This window comes from Geotrypetes seraphini, chromosome 12 (assembly GCF_902459505.1).
Source record: "Geotrypetes seraphini chromosome 12, aGeoSer1.1, whole genome shotgun sequence".
In the NCBI taxonomy this organism is placed as follows: Eukaryota; Metazoa; Chordata; class Amphibia; order Gymnophiona; family Dermophiidae; genus Geotrypetes; species Geotrypetes seraphini.
In genome coordinates this window covers 7,392,796-7,419,598 of record NC_047095.1, presented here as the reverse complement: position 1 = coordinate 7,419,598, position 26,803 = coordinate 7,392,796, and the positions used below count along the sequence as shown (strand labels likewise).

The following is a 26,803-nucleotide window of genomic DNA, read 5'->3' as shown; positions in this document are numbered from 1 at the left end:
AGTAAACAGTGAAGTGCCACAGGGATCTGTACTGGGACTGGTGCTATTTAACTTATTTATAAACAATCTGGAAATTGGAATGATGAGTGAGGTGATTAAATTTGCAGATGGCACTAAAATGTTCAAAGTTGTTAAAATACATGTAGATTGTAAAACATTGCAGGCAGACCTTAGGAAATTGGAAGACTGGTCGTCCAAGTGGCAGATGAAATTTAATGTGGACAAATGCTAAGTGATGCATATTAGGAAGAATAACCCAAATCACAGTTCCCGGATGCTAGGGTCCAATGCCCAAGAAAGGGATCTGTTTGTCATTGTAGACAATACGATGAAACCTTCTGCCCATAATGACAGGGGTTGCCATACAACATATTATGAAAAACTGGAATAATTGGGATCAACTGAATTACAGTTTTTGGTGGAATTCTTTATGTCACATCTTTAAAATGGAGAGGGTAATAGCTATATAGCAGGGTAATTTCAAGAAATTTCAGGATGTTTGGGAGCCATTAATAAAATATTGTAAAGAATGAATATTACTTTTTCCCTTTAAACATACACATCCGAGGGGGGAGGGGGTAATTTTGTTTTGTTTTCCTTTGATTGTGGATAATTGTCAGGAGGGGGATATTTTATGTTTTCTTAAGTTTAATGACAGTTGATGGGGGTGTGGGAAGGAGAGGGGTATTTGATCTGAATTTATCTCTGATAGACTATTAAGTGATGTTAAAGTATAAAATGATAGTATCTTATGTTACACTTATTGTAAGTTTTAAAATGAATAAAGATTAAAAAAAGAAAAAAAGAAACCTTCCACCCAATGTACGGCTGCAGCCGAAAAAGCAAATAAGATGCTAGGAATAATTTAAAAAGGGATGGTTAACAAGACTAAAAATATTATAATGCCTCTGTAACGCTCCATGGTGTGACCTCACCTGGAGTATTGCGTTCAATTCTGGTCTCCTTATCTCAAGAAAGATATAGCAGCACTAGAAAAGGTTCATTGAAGAGCGACCAAGATGATAAAGGGGATGGAATGCTTCTCATATGAAGAAAGACTAAAAAGGTTAGGGCTTGTCAGCTTGGAAAAGAGACAGCTGAGGGGAAATATGATTGAAGTCCACAAAATCCTGAATGGAGTAGAACGGGTACAAGTGGATCGATTTTTCACTCCGTCAAAAATTACAAAGACTAGGGGACACTCAATGAAATTGCAGGGAAATACTTTTAAAACAAGTAGGAGAAAATATTTTTTCACTCAGAGAATAGTTAATCTCTGGAACACGTTGCCAGAGGTTGTGGTAAGCGCGGATAGCGTAGCTGGTTTTAAGAAAAGTTTGGACAAATTCCTGGAGGAAAAGTCCATAGTCTGTTATTAAGACATGGGGGAAGCCTCTGCTCGCCCTGGGTCAGTAGTATGAAATGTTGCTACTCTTTGCATTTTGGCCAGGTACTAGTGACCTGGATTGGCCACCGTGAGAATGGGCAACTGGGCTTGATTGGTCTGACCCAGTAAGGCTATTCTTAATGACCCAGTACAGTTTAAGATTCTTTCAGTCATACAGCAAATCTTATATCAAGTTTCCCCAATGGCACTAAAGGAGTTTTTTAAAATCTATCAACCCAGAAAATGTTTGAGATCTGAAAATGGTATGAAGTTGAATTTGGAGGGTAAGATGGTAGTCTCTCATGTTAAGATTGAGGCAAAAATGCTGTCTGTAATAGGTACCAAGCGGTATTCTGCGATGGGAGACTGAACTTTAAGAAAATGTTGAAAACACATGAAGTGCCTTCATGTGCTAATGCTATTTGCTGTTAAAGCTTTATCATCCTGTAAATGTTTTTATGGGATTTTGTCTTTCCATCTTGTAGGATGAATTTGAAAATAGGTTTTAATAATGATACCATTAGTTAATGTTTTATTGTGTTTGTTCTATTGAAACATGTTGTAGTATTTTTAATATGTATGCATGTAATTTTGTAAACTGCATAGTTTTTAAATAAAATAAATAAAGACAAGTATGAACTCTGAGGGACTAGGGGACCTGGATAAGTTAGTAAAAGGAAACAGCTAATGTGCACCACTTGTATTTTTAAACTTTCTTTTTAATTGTTTTGTTATATGTGAAGGCTATTTATGAGTTTCCTGGTTTGATAACTGTCTTGTGGAGAAGTAGCCTCTTTATTAGAACTCCACACTGACATCCAACGAAGCCAAGTTCAAATTCGACTGCTGCTGCTCCTTGTGATCTTGGGCAACTCACTTAACCCTCCATATCCTCAGTTACAAAATTAGACTTTATGTCTCCTAGAATTAGAGAAATACCTAGTGTACCTGAATGTAACTCACTTTGATCTTGCCAGGTACTTGTGACCCTTGATGGACCTTCGGTCTATCCCTGTATGGCAGTTCTTATGTTCTTATGTAAGGTGTAAGCTATATTTAAATAAATCTAAATTTTAGGTATCAGACCGATGAATCAAACAAGAAAGAAGCATATTTGGATGAGCACGATGAACTCTGGGTGAAAATTCGACACAGGCATATTGCATATGTATTGGAGTAAGTTAATAACTTCAGCTGAGTTTTTATTGCATTTTTTTTTTTTGACTGACCAGTTGAACTAAATGCATTTTTGATTTACCAGAGAAATTCCAAGGCTTGTGCAAGAGATTTCTTCAAGCAAAAAAGCAACAGAAGCAAAAGTAGGAAAATAGGTTTTAATATTGATTTATACAAAATTTTACTTGACCTTAGCATGTCTATTTTAGATTTGCATTTTACTATTTGATATAATGATATAGAAAATTTTACTTGACCTTAGCATGTCTATTTTAGATTTGCATTTTACTATTTGATATAATGATATAGAGAATGACATGGGGACAAAGTCCCCCCCACTGTGAATATAACTTTGGAACTCTTTGAAAATGGTTTGTACTCTATGTAATTGATGTCCAGGTACCACACTGCCTCTTTCTATATCAGAGTTTAAGTTAAATATGGTAAGTGCGAAATAAATGGCTTTAAAATTGTATATTGACATATTATTCTATTTCCACAGTTATCACTAAGCAGTTTGTGTCAGCTGATGAAAAAGATGCCTCATTTTCGAAAGCAGCTCAGCACGGTAATCAACCCCTAGTTCAACATTTGCAGACTACATTGGGCTTCTGGCTGAATGAGCAGTAAATACTTGTAGAAAATTGGCCATTTATATTTTTACAGCTTTTTCCTTGTACCTAATTTAATTTAAAATTTGTATTCCATGCTTTACCTAAGAACTGATTCATTTAATTAATACCCCCAACTAGTCAATTACACCAGTCATAAAGCATACTAATAAGGGATGTAAAAAAAATCTTAGTAATCCTAACTCAAAATTTTATATTGAAGTTTTGGGTATGCATTATATATTACAATTTGAGATGCTACCACTTTAAAAGAAGTTTATTTAGCAGACCTTTCAAAAATAGCTATGTTCATGGTTTCCCTTGCCTGTCCTGTTTTCTCCCCTCCCATTACTGCAGTTGATTGAAGTGATGCTCTTTCAGTCCTCTGACTTCTTGTCTGTCTTGTCAAGCCTTTATTTTCTCAACATGTTTCGCCTATTCATTCAGTAGTATATACTTTTTTATTCGGGGACAAGCAGACAGCATATTCTCACATGTGGGTGACATCATCCACGGAACCTAGCATGGACAATGCAAAAATGTACTGTCCCTTTAAAAGTCTCGAGACTGCCCATACCATGCATGCATTGATGTGTTCCTACCCGAGGTCAGTTTGCAAGACCTTCAGGTCTCAGTTTTCCCCATGGATGAGAAGCTATGCCCCACTATATCAGCATTCATCTTCTCATATCTGTAGCATAAACATAAACTCGCCCACCAAAAAGGAAAATTAAGGCGATCACAATTTTTCCAATTGCGAGTTACCATTTACATGGCTATCCCTGTCATAATTAGGAAAAGCCTGCATTTATAGCAGTCCATGGGGGTGGGGGGGGGGCATAATATGCAGTAATGTTCGACATATGACTACCTCATATGTCAATGGTTTTGTTGATTCCAATATGAGATTAATCTGTCCCCATAATGACTTCCAAAAGTTGAGTATCAAAGGACAATAGAACAACAGATGATCCAGTGTCCCAATGTCTAGATGACAGTGCCAGCATCTATTAGATTTAGAATTGTCTAACCTGTGTAGCCTAACAGGAGTCAGTTTTTCCTTCAATGTCAAAGGCTCCTAGTGGCTTCAAGCAGTGCACTCCATGCCAAAGGACCATTTCAGGTGCAGACCTGCATAATTGGTGTGTCCAGTGCCTAGGTCCTAAACACCTGGGCATTTCTTGTTCGCTCTGCTCTAAGTTACAGAAGTGGTCACTTAAAGCCAGAAAGTTGCAGTACAAAAACTTTTCAAGTCAACTTCATCTACACATCGAGGATAGCTGGAGACTCTTGATGCTGATACTCAAGATTCAGCAACTCCAACATCAACACCAGCATCAATGCCATCAGCCGAAAACCTGAAGTTATAATGCCATTATACAGATCCATGGTGAGACCGCACCTGGAGTACTGTGTCCAGTTTTGGAGGCCACATTACCAAAAGGATTTGAGGAGAATTGAGTTAGTTCAGAGAATGGCCACAAGGATGGACTTAGGACTTAAAGATCATTCATATGAAGACAGTCTGAGCAGTCTGCGCTTATACTCGCTCGAGGAGCGCAGAGAAAGGGGGGAAATGATAGAAACTTTCAAGTACATAACGGGCCGCATCGAGGAGGAGGAAGAAATCTTCACTCTTACGGGTCCCACGGTGACAAGAGGACATCTGCTAAAACTTAGGGGAGGAAGATTTCATGGGGATACCAGGAAATACTTCTTTACCGAGAGGGTGATTGATAGATGGAATGGTCTTCCACATCAGGTAATCGAGGCTAGTAGCACGCTCGACTTCAAGAGACAATGGGACAAACATTCGGGGTCGCTACAGAGGTATGATAGGGGATAGTTTCTCGAGGGTGGAAGGGATCATGATTGGGCAGACTTGTTGGGCCATCGGCCCTTTTCTGCCATCATATTCTATGTTTCTAACACCCTGTTCCTTGTCATATTTGTTGGTGTTGCCTGCCTCGGAAGAAGCTCATAAAAAAGCTAAGAAGCATTAATGCCTTTCCCCCCTTGAGTATACTTCAGCATTATCTCATGCATCATTACCATCGATGAATTCAAGTTTAATAAAAATTTCTATACCGCCAATCAGTCTTCTAAGCAGTTTGTACATAATAAAATAGGGTAACATACATTAAAACATACAGGACTTACTGGAACGATAGGATTAAGGTAAAGAATTACATTATGAAATAAAATAGGGGAAATACAAAAGTGTTCAAAGTGTTGGCACACCAATGCTATATCTCCTCTACAGTTGGTGTCTCCTCTGAGGTGTGCCTCAATATCAAGGTCCCCAACCGCTCGACACCCAACGCAACTACCACCTGATGTACCCTTGTCAACATTGGTACCTGCGCCATCTCTGCAGGAACAGCTTGGCATGTTGTTGCAGAAAAAGTTATCTGGGTTGCTGCAGATGCACTCTGTGCCAGTTTCTGCTCCCAGCCTCAACTCAGTCTGAGCAATGCTCAAGAGCTCCATTGAGGCATTGAGCTTGGATGCACAGCATCAAGGATGCACAGCATCAAGGATCTGCATTGAGGCCTGCATCATCATCAAAGGGCCTCAATTTATCATCCCATTCTCGGCACTCCTCTCAGCGTTTATCACGACACTCACATCAATGATCATCTCAGTGCTTACCTCAATGCTCATCACATCGATCTCAATACTCTCCTTGATGTTGATCTCATTCTGCAAGACCTGACATCGAAGACTGTGACTCTGATTGTCTATACCAGGGGTAGGCAATTCTGGTTCAGGTAGGTTTTCAGGATATCCACAATAAATATGCATGAGATAGAGTTGCATCTCAAGGAGGCAGTGCATGCAAATCCATCTCATACATAATCATTGTAGAGACCCTGAAAACCTGACCTGGCTCCGGCTCTCAAGGACTGGAATTGCCTACCCCTGGTCTATACATTCCTCTACTGATTGTCCAGAACTATCAGCAGATAAGTCTTATGGGATATCTTTGGATTCATCTCCACCACTGTCTTGTTGAAGGCCACTCCCACAAAGTCAATCCTTCATAAAGTTTATGCGACAGATGTTGCAAGCACTCCCAATAAACATGGAATCTGAGACAGAGCCTCAAGTGGAACTTATGCCCTTGATTATAAAGAGTGACCCAGAGACTGTATTAGGGTTCCTCTACACAACCTCATGAAGGGAGCATTATTTAAAAACTAGGAATCTCGACTTTCCATTCTAGTTTCTCCATGCAAGTTGGACACTCTTTATCAGATCCAGTCTTGTTCTGGATTTGACTGACCATAATTGCAGCACAAGCCTTTGGTCATAGAGTCTGCCTTAAAAAGAGCAAACAATTTCAGAAATTATGCCAGTACCCCTCCTGGACAAGAAAGCAAAACTAGATAAATTTGGCCGCAGAGTATTTCAAGGCTCTTTGCTGAAATGATCAGCATGCCATCAGAACATGTAATATCTACCTTCCTTTCAACATCTAATGTTTTAGAGACCAGAAAGTACATGGTATGATCTACATTTGATGCATTTGATATTACATCTCGAACTGCTGCAGTCTCAATAGCCATGTAAAGACAGGCATGGCTGAGAAGCTCAGATTTGGATGCTAATGTTCAAGACCGTCTCTCTAATATTCTCTGTATAGTTGGTTTATTTGGAGACCATATAGAGGAGGCTACATAAACTATCAAACGTCAAACTGATTGCACGACAACCTTGTCCTCCTCAAAATCTCCTCAACTTCAGCAACCAAGGAGATATTCAACTACCTCCAAATGCTCTGTATAGGTATCACCAACATTCTATGTCCACTCAACCAACTACTCAAAGGCAACCCTGACAAAAGAGACAGCAGAAAACTACTTCTCCATCTAGGTCTAAGCAGCAGCAGTCTTTTTGACTTCCTCATAGCATGTTCAGTATTTCTCACCATTCACCTCAGACTCTACCCATAGGAGGTCAACTCACCTATTTCCATCATCAATGGACCCTAATAAAATCGGATCATTGGGTCCTTCAAGTAATGAGTCATGGCTGTGCCCTTTGTTTACAACAGAAACCTCCAAACCACACCCGAAAAAGAGTCTCTCAACTCCCAGCAGAAGACCCTCCTCCAGGAACTCTCAGCCCTCATCCAGTTCACTGCCATAAAATAAGTTCCTCTGAAGGAGAGAAGCTGAGGGTTCTACTCAAGTTTCCTCATACTGAAGAAATCTGGAGGTCTCCATCCAATTCTGGGCCTCTGTGCTCTCAACAAATACTTGGTGAAGAAATTTTGTCTGGGTACCTTATTACCACTATTAGAGAAGAGCAACTAGCTCTGCTCTCTAGACCTGAAAGAAGCATACACTTATATTTCCATCCTGCCTGCTCACAGGAAATACCTTTTTTCCAAATGAGAACATGTCACTTTCAGTACAGGATGTTGCCATTTGGTCTAGTGTCTGCACTCAGAGTTTGCACATGTGCTTAATAGTAATAGCTGCATTCCTTCACTTATATAATTTCCATGTGTTCCCTTATCTAGATGACTGGATGATCAAAGTGTCCACACCTCAACAGGCTCACCAAGCCATGAATGCAACAGTTTGTCTCCTGGAGCTCCTAAGATTTGCAGTCAACTATGGGAAATCCTATCAAGAACCTGCTCAGTCTCAAGAATTCATTGGAACTCTCTTAAACACAACTCAAACTCATGCATTTCTATCTCAACAAAGACTCAATACTCTAGTTCAAATCTGCCAAGAGATCTCTTCTTATCGCTACATATCTGTACATCAGATGTTGCAAGTCCTCGGCCACATGGCCTCTACAGTACGTGTAACTCCATTTTCCCATCTACATCTCAGAGAACCTCAATGGGCACCTTTAACTCAATGGTCTCAAGCCACTGGACTTCTGTCCCAACAAATCAGAGTAACATCACATCTCCAGGGGGTCACTTCAGTGGTGATTATTGCCACCCAATCTCTCTAGGGGCCTTCTATTCCAGACACCACTACATCAAAAGATATTGAAAACTGATGCCTCTATGCTCGGATGGGGAGCCCACCTTGACATCCTCCATACCCAAGGTTCTTGGAGCCCTCCAGTAAAAGCTCTCCACATCAGTCTCCTTGAACTTCATGCAATTCGCAATGCTCTATTCACATTTTATGATCATCTCCTCAATCAAGTAGTACCCAGCCATACAGACAAACAAGTGGCCATGTACTATATGAACAAGCAAGGTGATACAGGATCTTGCATATATCAAGTAGCAATCCAAATTTGATCCTGGGCAATTCCTCGTAACATTTTCCTGAAAACAGTCTGCTGAGCAGGAAAGGAGAACATGTTAGCAGACAAGTTGAACAGTCTCCTGCAACTGCTTTCGCTTAGAACACTATATCCCAAATTTCAAGAGAGCAGTCAAAAAAACTTGACTTTTGTAGCTTGTTTTTGAATAACATCTGGCCCATCAGTTCAGTGACTCCTACTCCTCCTTTTTGATTCTTCTTTCTTTTTTTTTCTCTTAACTCATTCTTCTTATTCTTCTCTCTACCCTATACCATCCTTTGTCCCATCTTCTATGTTTGTTTCCCTTTCTTTCCTCTCCAAGGATTTCTAGCTCCCACTTATTTTATGTTCTGTAAACCACTTTATAATGCTTTTAGCATTTAATAGTGGTATACCAAGCACTTATTATAAATAACTAGGTAAATAATTTGATACATTTTCAGAAATTTACATTTTCAACTTATTTTACATGTATCATTTTTCTATCTGGCACCAACATTCCTGAAATTAGGGCCTGAAGGATGCTGTCATTAATCATTAACAGCAATGCATATCTTAAATAAGTAAGGCAGTGACCCCACAAGCTTCTATAGTCACCAGCAAGAAATTGCCACACACAAGCAATCCAAGAACCCGCAGCAGTTGTATCCAGTAATTTAAATAAAGTGAGAATTAGGAAAGGGTTCCAAAAGAATAACAATCGGTTTTGGATATTGTTCACCCGAGCTAATAAGAACTTTCATGAAATGCCACTGCATAACCCCACAGGAAAGAAATAAGTTCCTTAGTCTAGCAGTACAAGCAACAGGATAAAATGAAAAGCACACAGAGCTTAAGAAGCAAATTAGCATCAAAGAAGATATTAACAGAAGCCTATTTCCTGGCTACAACAATAGAGGTCCTGACAGAATCTAGTGGCTGGAAATCAGGAGAATAAACCAGAGAAGCACAGCAGAGACTGAAATTGTGAAAAATCTTTGCAGAAATCACATCACACTCAAACACAGCTCAGAAAATGGTGTCACTCGTCAGAAAAGTAAAACAGAGGTAGGAGTGTAGCTGATGTGCCTGAAAACCACACCGGCGGTAAAAGCAAACAGCAGCACTGAAGAAACAAACCAGCTAGAGGAAAAGAAGTTGTGTTTCAGCAATATTATGTAGCCATTTTTGATTTGGGTTTTTTTTTAAACTGCAGAAAAATAAACACAGGGAATAGTTACACCAGAGCTGGTAATGAGTCTGTGCGCATGAGAATTCCTGACATGAACAACTACTGAAGCTGGTCATAACACATTCTTTCTAATAAAGGTCTACTTACCTCAGCGACTGTGAAACTTGAATGCAGGAAGTGAAAATAAATTTTACATTTGTCAGACTGCAGACTGCCACCAATACCATTCTACAAGAGAGGGACAAAGGACACATCAAATTGTCCTCCTAAACTCATTGATACCATGTTTGTGACTGCTCTCATGCATATTCTGAAAAATTGGAAATCATATTCGTTATTAGATTATACTTTTTGGTGGAACTCTCTATGTATGTACCACAGATTTGAATCATATGCATATGAAAATAAAATTTCACTCCGTAAATCCATGAATTGGAAAAACAAAAAATCACCCTGGTCATTTTTAGATTCATATGTACACTCTACTATGTAGACACTCCTGTCTTCTCTTTAAATTTTTTTTTTTTTTTTTTTTCTCTTTCTCTTCTTTTTTCCTCTCTCTTTCAATTTTTACTTTGTCCTATTTCACTTTCTATTGTCATACATCACCACAAACAAATCAAATACTCTGAGCTTTTCTTAATAATATGGGCCTTTATAAATAACTGTATATTAATGCAAAATGTTATACTACTTTTATGTATTTGAATTGCTCCTTGTATTTTTTAAAATACTGAATAAAAATTTATTGAACTAAAAAAAAAAAAGGACACATCTGAAAGTGCACTAAAGCAGAGCAGTCCCACACGTGAGCGACCATTTGAAATCTGTGAGTGACGCTCACAAAATGTATGAGCGATTGTTCACATGCCCACCTTAGAGGGAACATAGGACAGCAGACATGCAACATTTTCAGTTGGGGCTGAAGTCGGTTGTTATTATTGGGGGTTGTAGGAAAGCAGAAAGAAGGACCAGTTACAGGGATTTCAAGAACCTGTCTCAAGATTGCTAGTTTTCCCAGCTTGCAGGCTCTGATGGTTATAAAGGAAATACAGGAAACACCAAATCTTTTGTGCAAAGGCCATTGGAACCAGTGCAGAGGCCAGCCGAAGGGAGTCAGAAGGAGCTGAGCCTAGTCTGGAGCGAAGTCTGGAGTACGTGGCGGAGCGGAGGAAGCAGAGAGGGAGTTAGCTGGGAGAGTAGTGGAGAAAGCGGAGAGGGAGGCAGACAGGACACGGAGAGGGGAAGAGGCGAGAGATAACTGCACCTATCCCCCCCCCCCCCCGACGTCACCAGCATACCACAGCCGAACTCACTCATAAAAGGAGTTCCCAACGGTGAGGAGTCCATTGGAGCCAGTGCAAAGGCCAACCGAAGGGAGTCAGGAGGAGCTGATCTTAGTCCGAAGCGAAGTCCGGAGCACGTGGCGGAGTGGAGGAAGCAGAGAGGGAGTTAGGGAGAGGAGCGGAGAAAGCAGAGAGAGGAGCGGAGAGCGGAGGAAGCAGAGAGGGAGTTAGCTGGGAGAGGAGCGGAAAAAGCAGAGAGGGAGGCAGAGAAGGGAAGAGGCGAGAGATAACTCCGCCTACCCCCCCCCGAAGTCACCAGCACACCACAGCCGAACTCCTCCATAAAAGGGGAGGAGCCAAAGGGGCGCAGCAATTCAGCGTGCGGCAAAGGCGCTTGCCTTAGCGAGAGCGCCTTTAAGAAGGGCCTCAAGGAAGGCCGAATCTTTATTACAAGGACTCCAGAAAAGCAGCAAGGTAAGGACACAACACACCTCAAGGCGGAGTACAACCACCAGGCACATACCACTAGGCACATACAATTATCTAACCAGCAGGCACATACAATTAACTAACCAGCAGGCGACTTAAGCACACACCCAAAGCAGGAGAAAAAAAAAAAACAACAACTCGAGAATGACAGGGAGAACTAGGAGCACCAAGACTACAATCAAGACCGGAGTTACAGTCACCAATGAAATCCAGAGGATGGTCACGGTCTCCGTGCAGATGGAGGACGACCCAGGAAGGAGGACAGAGGTCTCTGTGCAAACCGAAGCTATTCCCTAGCAGAAGACTTCAGTCTCCATACAGACAGAAGAGGTCGACCAGCAACAGCTAAACAGAGACATCCTGCAGGAGCTGATGAGTATGAGGGAAGAGGTGAAGCGCCTGAGAAGCATCTGGGAAGATGAGGCCTTCATCAATGGAGTTATCCAGAAGCTGTCCCAAGGTCATCGAGCATGCGCAAGACAAGACCATCTTCGAGACGCCCAGACTGACCAAACCTACAGCTTTGAAACCAACAGTTGGGGTGCAAGAAGAGGCTAGAGACGATGACTCCTGGCAGCTGGTTACCTCCTCTAAAGGCAAACACAGAAGACCTTCCTCTTCTTCTTTTCCTTGCAAACAGGGCAGCTTTTCATTGACCCCACAGATCACCTTGAGGAACAAGTTCCAGCTTCTACAGGAAGGACCTACCAATGAAATACAGGAAGATGTCCAGCAGATGACTTCGGTTCCGGGGGCAACGGATCAGCTCCCCCTGAAGAAGCGCAGAGTGGTAGTCATTGGGGACTCCCTGCTGCAGGGCACCAAGGGACCAATATGCAGACCAGATATACAATTAAGAGAGGTTTGTTGTCTGCCAGGAGCCAGGATCCGGGATGTGACTGCCTGCTTAGAAAGACTTATCAAGCCCCAAGACCATTTCTCTATGCTTCTCATCCACGTCGGGATGAACGACACAGCCAGGAACATCCCGGAGAAAATACCTGAAGACTTTGGGGCCCTGGGTGAGAAGCTTAGGCAGATGGAAGCGCAGGTGGTCTTCTCCTCGATCCTTCCAGTGAGAGGTAAGGGAAGAGCCAGGGAAGATCATATCCAGAGGGCAAACGAGTAGTTACACGGATGGTGCAGAGAGATGAACTTCGGATTCCTGGACCATAGAGAGGCACTTCAAGGACTACAGGGACCAGACGGGCTCCACCGGACCAGAAGGGGTAAGAACGTCTTTGGACACCGACTAGCTCGCCTGCTTCGAAGGGCTTTAAACTAGGTAAGTTGGGGGAGGGTACCCACTCTCATACTGGTGTGGTAAGTAACCATCCTGGCGGGGTGAGTTGCCACTCCATTTTTTAGTCTGAGGTAAGTACACACTTTCCAAACAGTACTGTAGGAGTCACACTAACTCAAAAGGGAAAATCTCCACGGAGACTTAGCAAAGATAAAGTATGGAGGGTTAAGTACATTAATGCCCAGTTTAGGCAATAAAATTCTGGAATTAGAGATGGAAATGAGGAACGCCGACCTAGATTTGGTGGCAATATCCGAAACCTGGTACACGGATTCCCATGGGTGGGATATGGATATACCAGGATATAACTTACTCCGTCGAGACAGAGAGGGCAAAACAGGAGGAGGGGTAGCACTATACACTAAAGAGGACATCAAAGTTACCAGAATCGCGGATGTCAAGTACACCGGGGAATCCCTCTGGGTGAACCTGGCCAGAGGAAATGACAAATGCCTGTATCTTGGTGTTGTATACAGACCTCCAAGACAACAGGACGACATAGACATAGAATTAATCGAAGACATCGAGACCATCACTCTGCGTGGAGACACGGTACTGATGGGGACTTCAATATGCCTGATGCAGACTGGAACAAACTTTCCGCTACGACCAGCAGTACTACTAACCTCCATAAGGGGAGCACAACTCAAACAGATGGTATTGGAGCCCACTAGGGATCAGGCGATACTGGACCTGGTACTCACCAACGGAGATAGTGTCACAGAGGTTTTGGTAGGCGATACGTTGGCCTCCAGTGACCACAACATGGTATGGTTTCACCTTAGGAAAGGTTTCACTAGATCAAACACATCCACAAAGGTCCTCAACTTTAAGGGCACTAACTTTGAAAGAATGGGAGATTTCATCTATGGGGCACTGCAAAACCAGGCCGCAACAGATAATGTAGAGGTAATGTGGTCAGCTCTGAAATCTACCCTACACGAAGCAACCAACCTCTATATAAAATCAGTGAGTAAACGGCGGAGGAACAATAAACCTCAGTGGTTCTCGCGGGGAGATCTCGGACCTCGTGAAAAAGAAGAAAAGAGGATTTGTCTCCAGCAAAAAATCAGAAAGACCAGAAACTAAAGAAGACTATCTGGCAAAGTCTAGAGCTGTCAAAACAGTAGTCAGAGATGCCAAATCTAGCCAAGAACATTAAAAAAGGGGATAAATCCTTCTTTAGGTATATTAGTGACAGAAAAAGAAACACAGATGGGATAGTGCGCCTTAGGAAACCAGACGGGAACTATGTAGAATCGGACTCCAATAAAGCCGAACTACTAAATGAATACTTCTCAGTCTTTACCTGCAAGGTGCCGGGATCCGGCCCACAGCTGCAGACAAGGGAAAGCTCAGAAGACCCGTTTTGAAATTTTGAGTTTACGACCAGCAGCGTCTACCATGAACTATCAAGGCTCAAAGTGAACAAAGCCATGGGACCGGATAAACTACATCCCAGGGTGCTTAGGGAGTTGAGAGATGTCCTGGCGGAACCGTTATCTGCGCTCTTCAGTCTTTCCCTAAGTACAGGAAGAGTCCCATTGGACTGGAAAATAGTTAACGTCATTCCGCTGCACAAAAAGGGATGCAGGACAGAGGCTGCAAATTACAGACCGGTAAGTCTCACATCGATAGTGAGTAAACTTATGGAAACATTAATCAAACACAAATTAGATACGATCGTGAACGACGAGAATCTACGAGATCCCCACCAACATGGATTTACAAAGGGAAGGTCCTGCCAATCTAATCTAATCAGTTTCTTCAACTAGGTAACAAAAAAGCTAGATATGGGGGAGTCCCTGGACGTCATGTACTTGGACTTCAGTAAGGCTTTTGATAGTGTCCCACACCATAGGTTATTGAGCAAGATGAGTTCGTTGGGATTAGGAGAAACATTGACTGCATGAGTTAAAGACTGGCTCAGAGGTAGACTTCAAAGGGTGGTAGTAAATGGTACTCCCTCCGAAACATCAGAAGTGATCAGTGGAGTGCCGCAGGGCTCGGTCTTGGGTCCGAGCCTATTTAATATCTTTGTAAGGGACCTGGCTCAGGGGCTTCGAGGTAAAATTACATTATTTGCCGATGACACTAAACTATGCAACATATTGGGCAAAAGCACAGTGCCTGACAGTATGGTGCAGGACCTACTCTTACTAGAACATTGGTCCACAACTTGGCAACTAAGTTTTAATGCCAGAAAGTGTAAGGTCATGCACCTTGGCAGCAGAAATCCATGCAGAACTTACACCCTAAATGGTGAGACCTTAGCAAGAACTGCAGCAAAACGGGACTTAGGAGTGATTATTAGTGAAGATATGAAGGCTGCCAATCAAGTGGAGAAAGTTTCATCCAAGGCTACACAAATGCTGGGTTGTATCCGTAGAAGTTTCATCAGCCAGAAGCACGAAGTTGTAATGCCGTTGTACAGGTCCATGTTGAGACCTCATCTGGAATATTGTGTACAATTCTGGATGCCACATTATCAAAAGGATGTGCTGAGAGTTGAGTCGGTTCAGCGAATGGCCACCAGGATGGTCTCAGGACTCAAGGATCTCTCGTATGAGGAACATCTGGGTAAGTTGCAGCTATACTCACTCGAGGAACGCAGAGAGAGGGGTGACATGATTGAGACGTTCAAATATGTTACGGGCCGTATTGATGTAGAAGAAGATATCATTTTCCTTAAAGGACCTACAGCAACAAGAGGACATCCATTGAAAATCAGGGGTGGGAGATTTCATAGCGACACTAGGAAGTATTTCTTCACCGAAAGGGTGGTTGATCGTTGGAATGATCTTCCACTACAGGTAATTGGTGCCAGCAACGTGCTAGATTTTAAGAAAAAATGGGATAAGGAAGTGGGATCACTTCAAGGAAGAACTTAAGGGGGAGGGTCATTAGAGTGGGCAGACTTGTTGGGCCGGTGGCCCTTTTCTGCCATCATATTCTATGTTTCTATGTTACCTCCCACCTCTTGGGAACACATCATTGTATCCTGACACACTGATTGAGAACCACTGGTATAGAGTGAGCTCCCTGTTCATCATGAGGTATTTCAGCATTCTCCCACCAAGACCATCTTTATTTCCAGTCTAGACCAAAAAGCTTTGCATTTCTTTGCTTCTGATTTAAAACACCTTTCCCAGAAATCAGAAGTATCTAAAAGGCAGAAATAATCTAAAAGCCAGTCATTTTTTAAATTTACTCACTTTCATGGCTTATTCTGATTGCATTTTATAAAGAGAAAATAGACTGCTTATTTTGCCATTATTTTTTCACAGCAAACGCTCCACATGAACATTGCTGAAAATTGTATGAACAAATTCAACAGTCATGTAGAAAAACTTTGCAAAAGCGAGCAGGTATGTAGACTTTCTGATAGGAAGTGATTTTCTTCTCCTTTTTTAAATTGCTCAGCAATAAAGAATTCCATTTTTCTTTCTTCGCATCATAAGCTAAAAGGCTGGCACTGATATTGTGGTATGTACAGTTCTTTCCTTGTCTCACTGTTGTCCCTTTATCTGCATACTCCCTCCTGTATCATCTGTCATCTTTCAATTTGTATCTGCAAAGGATTCATCTTCAAAGAGCCTGTGATTAGTGTTTCATATTGTCAAAATAATGACTAAGGATTTTTTACATTTTTTTTTCACTTGTTGCTTGTCAACAGTCACACGTCAAATTCTGGTTTGTCTTTAAGAATGTCCTCTTAGTTCATTCATAATGGGGCTAACATTTGGGACTCCTTTTACTAAGGTGCACTAGCGGTTTTAACGCGTGCTACAGTATCGCATGCATTAAACGCTAACGCCTCCATAGAGCTTGCATTAGTATTTTTCATTTAGTGCGTGGTTAGCGCGCGCTAAAACGCACTAAAAGGTGCACTTAGTGGTAACAAATGACTGAATAGTTGCATGGTGAGACCTGTTAGAGCACAAATAAAAAGAATGGCTGAGTCTTGTGGTTTTACATAACAAATTGCCATTTTTGATCTGACTCTGGAGCAACTGGGTCACTTGAGTTTTTCCTAAGTTTCAGCCCTGAGGATGAGAATATAGACATGTCTTATGTTAACATAATTCTATTTTGTAATAATTAAGTATATATTTTTTGTCTTAAGGGCACTCTGCGATAGTATGTCATTCATTTCCTTTGTGTTTTTAAAACCTGTTGCTGTTTTATTGATACAAACATTCTTATTTTTTTTAATTTAATGTTTGAATCATCATGAAAACCATATCAACATTTTATACTCCGATAAAAATGCTGAAGCCAATGATGTTAATACCATATCTTTGTAGTGGTCCAGTGCAGATAATTCAAAACCCTACCATTCCTCTCCACCTCCCCCACTTGTCTTGACTTAGGATTTAGCTCTTGGGACTGATGCAGAAGGACAGAAGGTTAAAGACTTTATGAGAGTTCTTCTTCCGGTCCTACTCAACAAAAAGTTTGATGGTTATGATAAAATACGAGCTATTCTGCTTTACATATTTAGTATGAATGGTAAGAAAATATTATTTTTCAGCATACTTTCTAAAAAGTTTATGTTGGCAGTGTTTTTATTCTTCAAATCTACATTAGTGTAAAGGCAAAATTTAGGTTATTTATTAATCAGTAACTACAAGAAATTATAATTTATGAAGTGCATCCTGGGTAATCAGTGGATATCTAGAACTTGTACCAACTTCACTTTTTCCTGCTAAGATAGTAAAATCTTTTACTTTAAATTAATTTTAGCTATTTCAGAATTATATTGTACAAGCTATAAAGTATATTGTACAGTAGCAAGGACAGAGGTATTGCAAACATATAAATAATGTTAAAAAAAAATAAAACTCACAAGGAAATGAAAATACTCCCTAATGAGACCTCAGAAATCCTGGAGCTACGGATAGCTACAGAAAGATAAAGAAATAAAAAGAAAATGACCTAAGCGAAATACACCATTAAATCTAACTACCCCATCAGTCAAACCAAGCAATTGCAAAAGCCCAATTATTTCTTAGAATCCATCTTTTTAAAATGCAGTTGAGAAGGTTCAAAAAACAAGTACAAGCAGTCCCCGGGTTAAGAACAAGTTAGGTTTTTAAAACTGTTCTTAAGTTGAATTTGTATGTAAACTCAGAACTTGGAGATTTTCAGATTGCTGCTTGCCTCTGCTCTCAGCTGACAAAAGAGCCAATTGCTCCTACCAGTGTTCCTTCTAAGGTACAGTATGCACAGCCACACACTGTTCTTAATGTGGCCATGCATCATTCCTGGATCTGCTACAGGAGAAGTATAGGAGTCTTATGCCACTGGAAATACTGCTCAATGAAATCAAATGAAGCACACCACATTCTCTTAAGGATGAGTTGTACTTAAGTCGAGCGTCTAACTCTGCCTGTACTTTAAAAAAAAAAGTAACCATCATTTACAAGGATGTTGCGACATAAATGTAGCTTCCAGTCCCAAGACCTCCAGATAAAGAGCAAAAAATGTCTTAATGTGTTCTTGAGTGGTCCAAGAAATACAGAAAAAAGCCATATATTTTAGCCCATAAACAAGGAAGACCTTTTCATAAAGTAGAAACACCTAATACAGTCTCGGTCAGAACGAAAAGCAAAGGTGAACAGCAAAGTTGATCTCTTGAATCACAACTTCAGAAGTTTCTAAAATAGCAGTCAAATCCATACTGTTTTTCCACAGTCCCAAAAAGAAGCAAAACTCTGTTATTGGTAAATTTTAATGTTATTGGTAAATTTTTTTAAAAAGTTAATAAATAGAAGGATCATATCATCCAGAACTCCAAATACTTTCTTCAAATAACGTTAAAAAAGGTATGTCAGGGATCCTGGAAAATTTTGAAACACAATTTTAAATTATAAGTAATATTACCCAGATTTTCCAATTTACAATGTACAGTTGTCTTATCTTAGACTAGATTTAGCTGAACAGCTAATAATGGTCTAAAGTAGTCTTGATTTTGTCCAACACTGAACATTCTGTTGAAGCTGAGAATCATGCAACTGCATCTTGGTGTCTTAAACCTACATACATGAAGTTCATGTTCCTGCCAGTATTGATACAGTATAAAAATGGATCTAGGGACAGCTCACACCATAAGCCATAACTTTTCCAAATGTTCCTGCCCCACTGGGATGTCCTATCCCAACCTTTGAAGCACAGGAAATGTCTCACCCGGAGATAAGCAAGATAATCTCCCTCTGGAAGTCCGTACGTGTGTCATAAAACTGCAAAAGGCACAATACTCCCAGTATGTAACAAATCTCGAAATGTGACTAGACCCAATTGAGCCCACCTCTCAAATACCTGATTAGTCATCCCAAGATTCATGTTGTCTTAAAAAGAGCATTATATATAGGCCATTCTTCTTGAGGATTCTGACCTTTGTTATCATTCAGGGTTTCATTTACAAAGCTGATTACTGCGGACCGGCAAGGTAAATGCACAGAAGCCCATAGGGAATTAATGAGCTTCAGAGCATTTGTCATACAGCATTTGTTTGCTTGGCTTTGTAAAAGAGGCCCTCAGTGTTTTCAGACTGTAAAACGTCTCCCTCCCTCTAATCATGTGGAGGGGAACCTGAATGCTCATTTTCAAAGGGAAACTTTTCAATTGAATTTTTCTGGGCTGGTGAGGATTATGTGTACCCCAGACTTGCATTTTAGCAAATACAGAGTATACATGGGGATTTCAAAATGAAATCCTTTAGACCAGGGCACACTAAAGGTAGTGGCCACAGCTTGAGGCACCCAGAAGTGTGCGGACGTTGCTGTGATGATATCACGCGTATATGTGATATCATCACATCGACGTCCACTCATGTGCAGAGGCCCTGAGATGCTAGTAGGGGGTACCAGCAGGGAAGAGGACTGGAGAAAAGGAGAGGTACTGGTGCCAGCTGATTGCCTATAGCAGTGTTTCTCAACTACTTCAAGCTAAGTACCCCCTAAGTCTAACAAATATCAACTGAGTACCCCAACCACATACCTCCCTAGGCCCACCCAAGCTCTGCCCCAAACCCTATCCCCTTTACTAATTGTAATGCAATTTATTCCATTCATTTTTCATATACACAGCAGATATAAATTCTCAAAACTGACACATTTCAATCAGTATATTGAAAATAAAATCATTTTACCTACTGGCGATCCTCTGCAGGCTACTGTAATTAGCTTTAAAGGCGAGACCGGGAGGCCAGGGGGGAAGCCAGAGACACTAGAGAGAAGGGGGAAACTGCAGGCCTTCTGTGAATCGGGCAGCGCTGGTGCTGTACCACGTAGGGAAGTCAGCTGCCAGGTGCCTTTCTTCCTCCTCAGTGTGCCGTGGCACACAGTTTGAGATACACTGGGTTAGACAAAACCCTAAGAGGGGTATTTTTGAAAAAAGTCTGAGTCAGAATTAGGATGTCCTGCTCATAACATCAAAAAATCTGTTCATCTTGCAACCATTTTTGAACAGGAAAAATGTTGGGATTTCCTGTTCAAAAATATGTGAGGAGGGCATTTTTGCATGGAAAATATCCACAATGTAAATGCCAAAAATGCAGACAAAAAAAAATCTGTCTGCCATTATTTGTACAAACATGTCTGCAGAGCAGAGGGGCAGCCAGTTGGTCAATGCAGTGGACTTTAAGCAACGGGATCCCACCTTCATCCCTCCAGGAACAGATAAAAACCTAGTGTGCTTAAAGGTATACCACTATAATGGGCATCGTTCTTGCAGGTGTCTTATAAATTCAGGTATAGTAAATATTTCTGTGTTCCATGAGGGCTCATACATTTGTACAGAATAAGAGTTAAAGTGAGAGTTCTTGTTTAATGCTCTTATCAGGAATGACCCTCCAATCAGAGACATCAAACGGAAAAAACTGTACGATGGCCTTCTAGCCACACAGGCAGCAAAACTAGACCAACTCTCCAATCTACTGATCGTGACCCCAGACTACAAAACTTTCAGAAAAGAAATAAAAACCCTGCTATTCAAAAAAAATCCATGAAGACTAACTAACACCGTATGAAACATTTCAATCCTCTGAAGCAACTCGCGCTACTCTGTAACGCCTCTGGACATGTCCAGAAATCCTCTTCTGTAATCCGCCTTGAACCGCAAGGTAATGGCGGAATAAAAATCACTAATGTAATGTAATGATCCCTGAAGCTGTCATAGAACCTGGTATCCACTGTCACTTTCATTTTCTCAGTTGGGGTGGGAGAAGGTTATTAACCGCTGAGAGATTAAAGAGGCGTCAAGCCTTAATCCCTCCAGTGGTCATCCGCTCAATCACGGTACATTTTCATACCCTGGATATGGCTGAAACAGGTATGGATAAAAATGTCCTTGTTTTGCCTTGGACATTTCATCCTTTTTCATTATTGCTGAAAGACATCCTAATTTTGGGCCCTTCCCTAGTTCCGTCCAAAACACGACTCCAGCATGCTGCCTTGCTACTTACTTTAAGACAAACTACAATGTCAAGCATTCAAATTGTGCCTTTTGAAAATCGCAATTTGGATGTTTTTGACAGATGGATGTTTTGTGGCCATTTTGAAATGTCCTCCTGCTTTGAAAATAGGGTTCAGTTTTTTCTTCATACAGTGACTTCTATTTCTTTTTACAATGCAGGAACTACACAAGAAAATCTGGAAAAATTAATCCAACATGCGCAGATCGTAACTGATAGTGATATGATAGAAAACTGGAAATATCTTGGCGTGCCTATTATCTCCTCAGTAAGGAATAATGAAACTTTATTCAATTCATTCTTGCTTCTAATTTGCTTTGAATAATTTTGTCTTAGCTATCTTTTGCAGCCCTAGATGTAAAATTAATTTGCTGGGATTTCACAGACTATCTTTATCCCTGTAGTTCTTCAGCATCTAGCTTTCTAGGTTTGCTTTCTTTCACACAGATTAAAAAATGTTGTCAAATCTTTTTATATACCGTATTATTCGTTCTATAAGACACACCCGTCCATAAGATGCACCCCCCTGTAGAGGAGGAAAAAACAAGGAAAAAAAATTTCCTCCTCTACAGGGGAGTGCATCTGGTGGTCTGGTGCTGGGAAGCCTGAAGCAGCCCGCCCGCAGCCTGAAGCAACCTGCTTGCAGCCAAAGGAGCCCATCCACAGCCCGCAGCCCACCCAGTATCTTTTTAAAGTTGTGGTGGTCCAGTGCGCTCTCCTGCTGGATGGCTGGCTTTGGTAGCAGAGCGGCGCAACGCAGGAGCACGACCTTTGCGCTTCCTGCCTGGTCCCGTGTTGTTCAGTGATTGGCTGATGTCAGTTCTCGATTGATGATCTTGGTTCTGGTACTGAATTTTGGTGGTATCTGGATAACTTTTGACAGCCATCCAATATCTCTATATTTAGCATTATTGGACATAAAATAATCATAGCAGCTGGCATTTAGAAATAGAACCACCAGTTAAATATCACCCTCTTAGATATCATCTTAACAGTACATTTCGGAGTAGAGGAGTGGCCTAGTGGTTAGAGCAGCTGCTTCAGCACACTAAAGTTGTGAGTTCAATTCCTACTGCAGCTCTTTGTGACTCTGGGCAAGTCACTTAACACTTTATTGCCCCAGGTACAACGTAAATACCTGTCTAAAAAATGTAAACCGCTTTCAATGTGTAAACCACACACAAAAGGTGGTATACCAAGTCCCATCCCCTTTATCCGTTACATTTCATTCCAAGTCTAAGAATTTCTTTATTATCTATAGCCTGCCTCTCAACCGCGTAAACCAGCCAGGAGAGACCGGTCTCAAGAAGTCACGTATCAGCTTTCTCGGTGGACTCCTGTTGTCAAAGATATAATGGAGGTAAGATATTGGGGTTTACTGTCTCTTTAGAATTGTTATATGTTTGTGTAATATTGCTGACAGGACCTGTGATTCAAAAATTACAGAATTTAGAAAGATAAGGCTAATTCCACTCTTGGAGATAAGGTCTGGAGAGTTGTGCAATGGTCCTTCAAGAAATTATCCAAACTAGCACAACCATTTTTACATTTTTTTTTTTTTTTTTGGGGGGGGTGCAGCATCTCCAAATGGGTTATTTTTATGCATATCATGTCAGTAATGAACCTCACTCCTAAGCCAGAGTCATGCTTTGGCAGCAAAAACCCAAGGGAACGGTACAGTTCAGGGGGTGAAGAACTTTTGTGAATGAAAGAGTAGCAGGACTTGGGTATGATAGTATGTGATGATCTTAAGGTGGCCAAACAGATTGAAAAGGCAATGGCAAAAGCTAGAAGGATGCTTGGGTGCATAGGGAGATGAATGACTAGTAGGAAAAAGGAGGTATTGATGCCCTTATATAAGACCCCTACTGGGTTGGACCCTTTGTACCTCACTCCCTGGACCTAACAGTGCTTTAGAAGCTTCAACAACACAGGAAACAATGTTGCAGGCCTGCTCTGGGGCCTTCCTTCGGCCGAGTCCCTCCTTCCGATGTAACTTCTGTTAAGGGCGATGTGATATAAGCTGAGATTCTTCCTATGTTTTCTTAAGGGCATTTTATTTATTTATGGCAAGAAATGCGGTGGCTGTTAATTGAAAGCTGAAATTGTGTGGCACAAGAATTCCGAGAGGCACTCTGACTGGAGATGTCTCAATTCTGAGACAAAATCCCATCTACATAGCATGTGGATGGCATTTCTGTGGCTGCTGTGCAACTAACTTAAATCTCATTCAGTGGTGAAAGTAACTTTCTCTGATCCCTGTTAAAAACTATTAGAGCTTTAATCTGCCTTAAATACACTCTATGAAAAAATGTAGGGTTCAGAATATATGTACCAGTAGTTAAGTTGGAAGAGGCAAAATTTTATTGATGAGGTACTAATTCAATATTTAGTAGTGGAAATTGGCCTGATTTATGTGTAATTGGTACAATACATTCCTTTTTAACTTCAGAATTATGTAGCTGCTTTCAGACTAGCAGTTTCAGGAGAAGCATAAATACTAACACTTGTCTGGAGCCCAGTGACTAACCTTACATCTTTGTATTCCTTTCCAGGATGCTATCGAGAATAAACTTGATCCAAAAGAATGGATTTACTGCTCAGAATGCCCCGCAGCATGGAATGGTTCAGGGGCAGTAAGGTAAAATGAGAAATACCAATTTAGTAATTATAAGGTATTCTTTTCACAGAATCCTTTAGGTTACATCTTGTCCTATAAGTGGGTTCAGAACATGGTAAGCACAGGCTTGAGCAGCCCAGATTGTGGTATTTACGATCTGTTGTCTTCCTTATGGACAAGTTTCATAAAATAGAATACCTGTATTCAGGACCAGATTAACACTATCCTGAGCCCTAAGCAAGCAAGTATTTATGGCTCCCCATTTATTTATGTATTATTCGACTCCTACCTCCCTAAGAGCTTGATTCATGGTCTTCCCCATCCCTCCTCCCCTTTCTTCCCAGTTCACTTCTCTTGAAAGTGGCTTGGGAAGACTGTAGGGGCTGGTTGTAAGTGCAGTAGCAACAGGAGAATGCTAGTGAGCAATAGGACTGGCAAATCACATGCTCACAGGCCCCACTTCCCACATACAACCTTTGAAGTGAGTGTGGGGGGAGGGTGCATATGCAGCCTGTGAATACATATTGATTTAGTCCTTGTATGCATCTGTAGTAATCGGGAATAGCCTCAGCTGCTTCCCTGGGATGCTTTGGAGAGTGGAGCTGGGTAGGTAGCTGACGAAGGAGTGGAGGTCCGAGCAAGAGGCTCAGCTAGATGAGTAGAGGCAGGCAAGCAGAGAAGGGAGATTTTGGGGGTTGAAATTTAAGCCTTAAAGAGGAAGTACTGCAGGCCTAATGTTGAGGGATGCAGATTGTAGGCAGATTGCCTCCAATTATATTACTAATTTAAAGGTTCTGCCAACCACTGATGATCTTTAATTGGCAGCGCTACTCTAGCCATATATTTTCCACGTATATCAGAAACTGACAGTTTTAGGTGGGAGACTCAGCGGGTCTTCAGGCCTGTGGCTAGTTTATCTATGCATTAATTCTACCTGGCTGTATTTTGTGAAAATCATTATATTCTTAAAGGACAAAGAGGATGTCAAGTCCTCACAGATAGGCCCTCACAGGGGAAATGTCTCTCCAGCTAGAAAAGATCTAGTCTTTGAGAGACTCAATTAAGCATTCATGCCAGTTCTCATTCTATTTCATCACATAAGACTATGGGAAGGGATATAACGCAGACCGCGAGGACCTGATGGACCTCGTGGATCTAAAACTGCATGTCCTTAAAAATCTGAGGTCCGTGCCACTTGTAGTTAGTTTCTGGCTCTGACAGACCTTTATGACAATTTAGCGCTGATGGATCCGTCTCAGCATAAGGAGGGAAAAGTATTAGGATCTGTCAGTGGTAAAATGTCATAGAGGTCTGTCAGAGCTACGGACCTCAGATTTTTTAATTTACTGGGGCTGCAGGAAACCGGTTTAAAGGATTTGTTTTAGAGCCGCTCTAGCACTAGTCTCTGGCTCTAACAGACCTCTATGATATTTTAGCGCTGATGGATCCTAATACTTTTCCCTCCCTATGCTGAGATGGATCCGTCAGCGCTAAATTGTCATAGAGGTCTGTCAGAGCCAGAAACTAACTACAAGTGGCACAGACCTCAGATTTTTAAGGACGTGCGGTTTTAGATCCGCATGGTCCGTCAGGTCCGTGTTTTACCCCTTCCCTGGGACTATTTCTTTTCTGAGCCAATAAGACCTGTGATTTTACTTTCATATATCTCTTTATGGTTTTCTAACTAATTTTTGACATGTTTTGCATACTGATATGTAGATCTGTTCTCTTGCCCCTCTAACATCCAGAGTTGAGTTTTCCAAGTGTTCTTTTTTTTTTTTTCTTCAATCTGTCTTTTGCATGTTCTTCCATATCTGGAAACTGGGAAATACATCTATGGCCTGATTTTCAAAAATCAAGTTGTTTAATCGGGGCTTAATTTGTAGGCAAAAAAGGAACTGTGCAGCTGGGGGAGAGGGCAGGGGAGCAGCAACACAGGAAAAGAGGGACTGAATTAGGGAGTAAAATGACTGTTCTCTGCTGCACCAGGCTCACTCCATCCTCCTGCTGTTCCCAGCAGTCTTCTCGCAAGGGAGGTGCTGGAGCAGAACACCCCTGCTGCTCTGGAGTCTGAAAAGAAATAGTGGAACTGCATTCCAGGCTGTTTTCCCCCCAATTAAGCCCTGCATTTAAGTTCATAGCATCAATTCACGAGGGAATTTCAAAAAGTTTCCACATTTTAATTTTTTTTAAACACTGTTAAAAATCTCAAAAACAAATTACATCACTTTTCCATATAATCACCCTGTTTTGCCTTACATTCTTCCCATGACATTCTACAACATGCCCTCTTACCATTTCTCCCACCCCAACCATTTCCCATGAAAATATGGAAGTCAGAAACATTTTGAAGAAACCCTCATGATCCCTTCTGTATATATATATAAACAGTTTTTGGGGTGAAATATCACAGGAGAAAGTCCTCAGCTGCTATAAAAAGTGCAGTTGGTGTAGTGTGGATATCCAAGATTGGTGCTTACAGTGCCATCAAAGGAAGACTAATAGCAAACATTTTATTCACAATTCCAAAAGAAAAAGCAAATGTTGACTTAATTTTCTTCAGATGTTTTATGGGACAATTAACATTTATTAGGCCTGTGAAAATATACACTTATGTAAACAAAAAAAAAATTGGTCTGCCATGAGTTTTTAGTTTACACTATCCCCTTCATTCTATCACAGGTCACTTAAATTTGTGTGACAATTGTGTCTGTGAATTTATAGAGTACGTACTGCCATCCACATGAGTTAGGGTAAAGGACTTCATATACTGCCTTTCTCTGAGTACAATCAAAGCAGTTTACAAGTACTATATGCAAGTACTTTTTTCTGTCCCTAGTGGGCTCGCAATCTAAGTTCAGTACCTGGGGCAGTGGATGGTTAAGTGACTTGTCCAGGGTCACAAGGAGCTGCAGTTGGAACTGAACCTAGAACTCTAGGTTCTCGGCCCACTGCACTAAACATTAGGCTGTTCTTCCACACGAGTAAATATACACTTGCCTAC

At 41.2% G+C, this 26,803-nt stretch overlaps 1 protein-coding gene across 4 annotated transcripts in view; it reads left to right on the top strand.

The window, feature by feature from the left end:
• STXBP3 (syntaxin binding protein 3) overlaps nt 1-26,803 on the top strand; it is a 71,803-nt gene that overhangs the window by 37,181 nt on the left and 7,819 nt on the right. For all 4 annotated transcript variants that reach the window (XM_033916716.1, XM_033916714.1, XM_033916713.1 and 1 more), the window contains 8 exons: nt 2,465-2,563; nt 2,649-2,706; nt 3,066-3,131; nt 15,991-16,071; nt 17,077-17,215; nt 21,341-21,447; nt 22,441-22,539; nt 23,735-23,820. In XM_033916716.1, the coding sequence (XP_033772607.1) occupies nt 2,465-2,563; nt 2,649-2,706; nt 3,066-3,131; nt 15,991-16,071; nt 17,077-17,215; nt 21,341-21,447; nt 22,441-22,539; nt 23,735-23,820 (735 nt within the window). The remainder of the gene's footprint in view (nt 1-2,464; nt 2,564-2,648; nt 2,707-3,065; nt 3,132-15,990; nt 16,072-17,076; nt 17,216-21,340; nt 21,448-22,440; nt 22,540-23,734; nt 23,821-26,803) is intronic.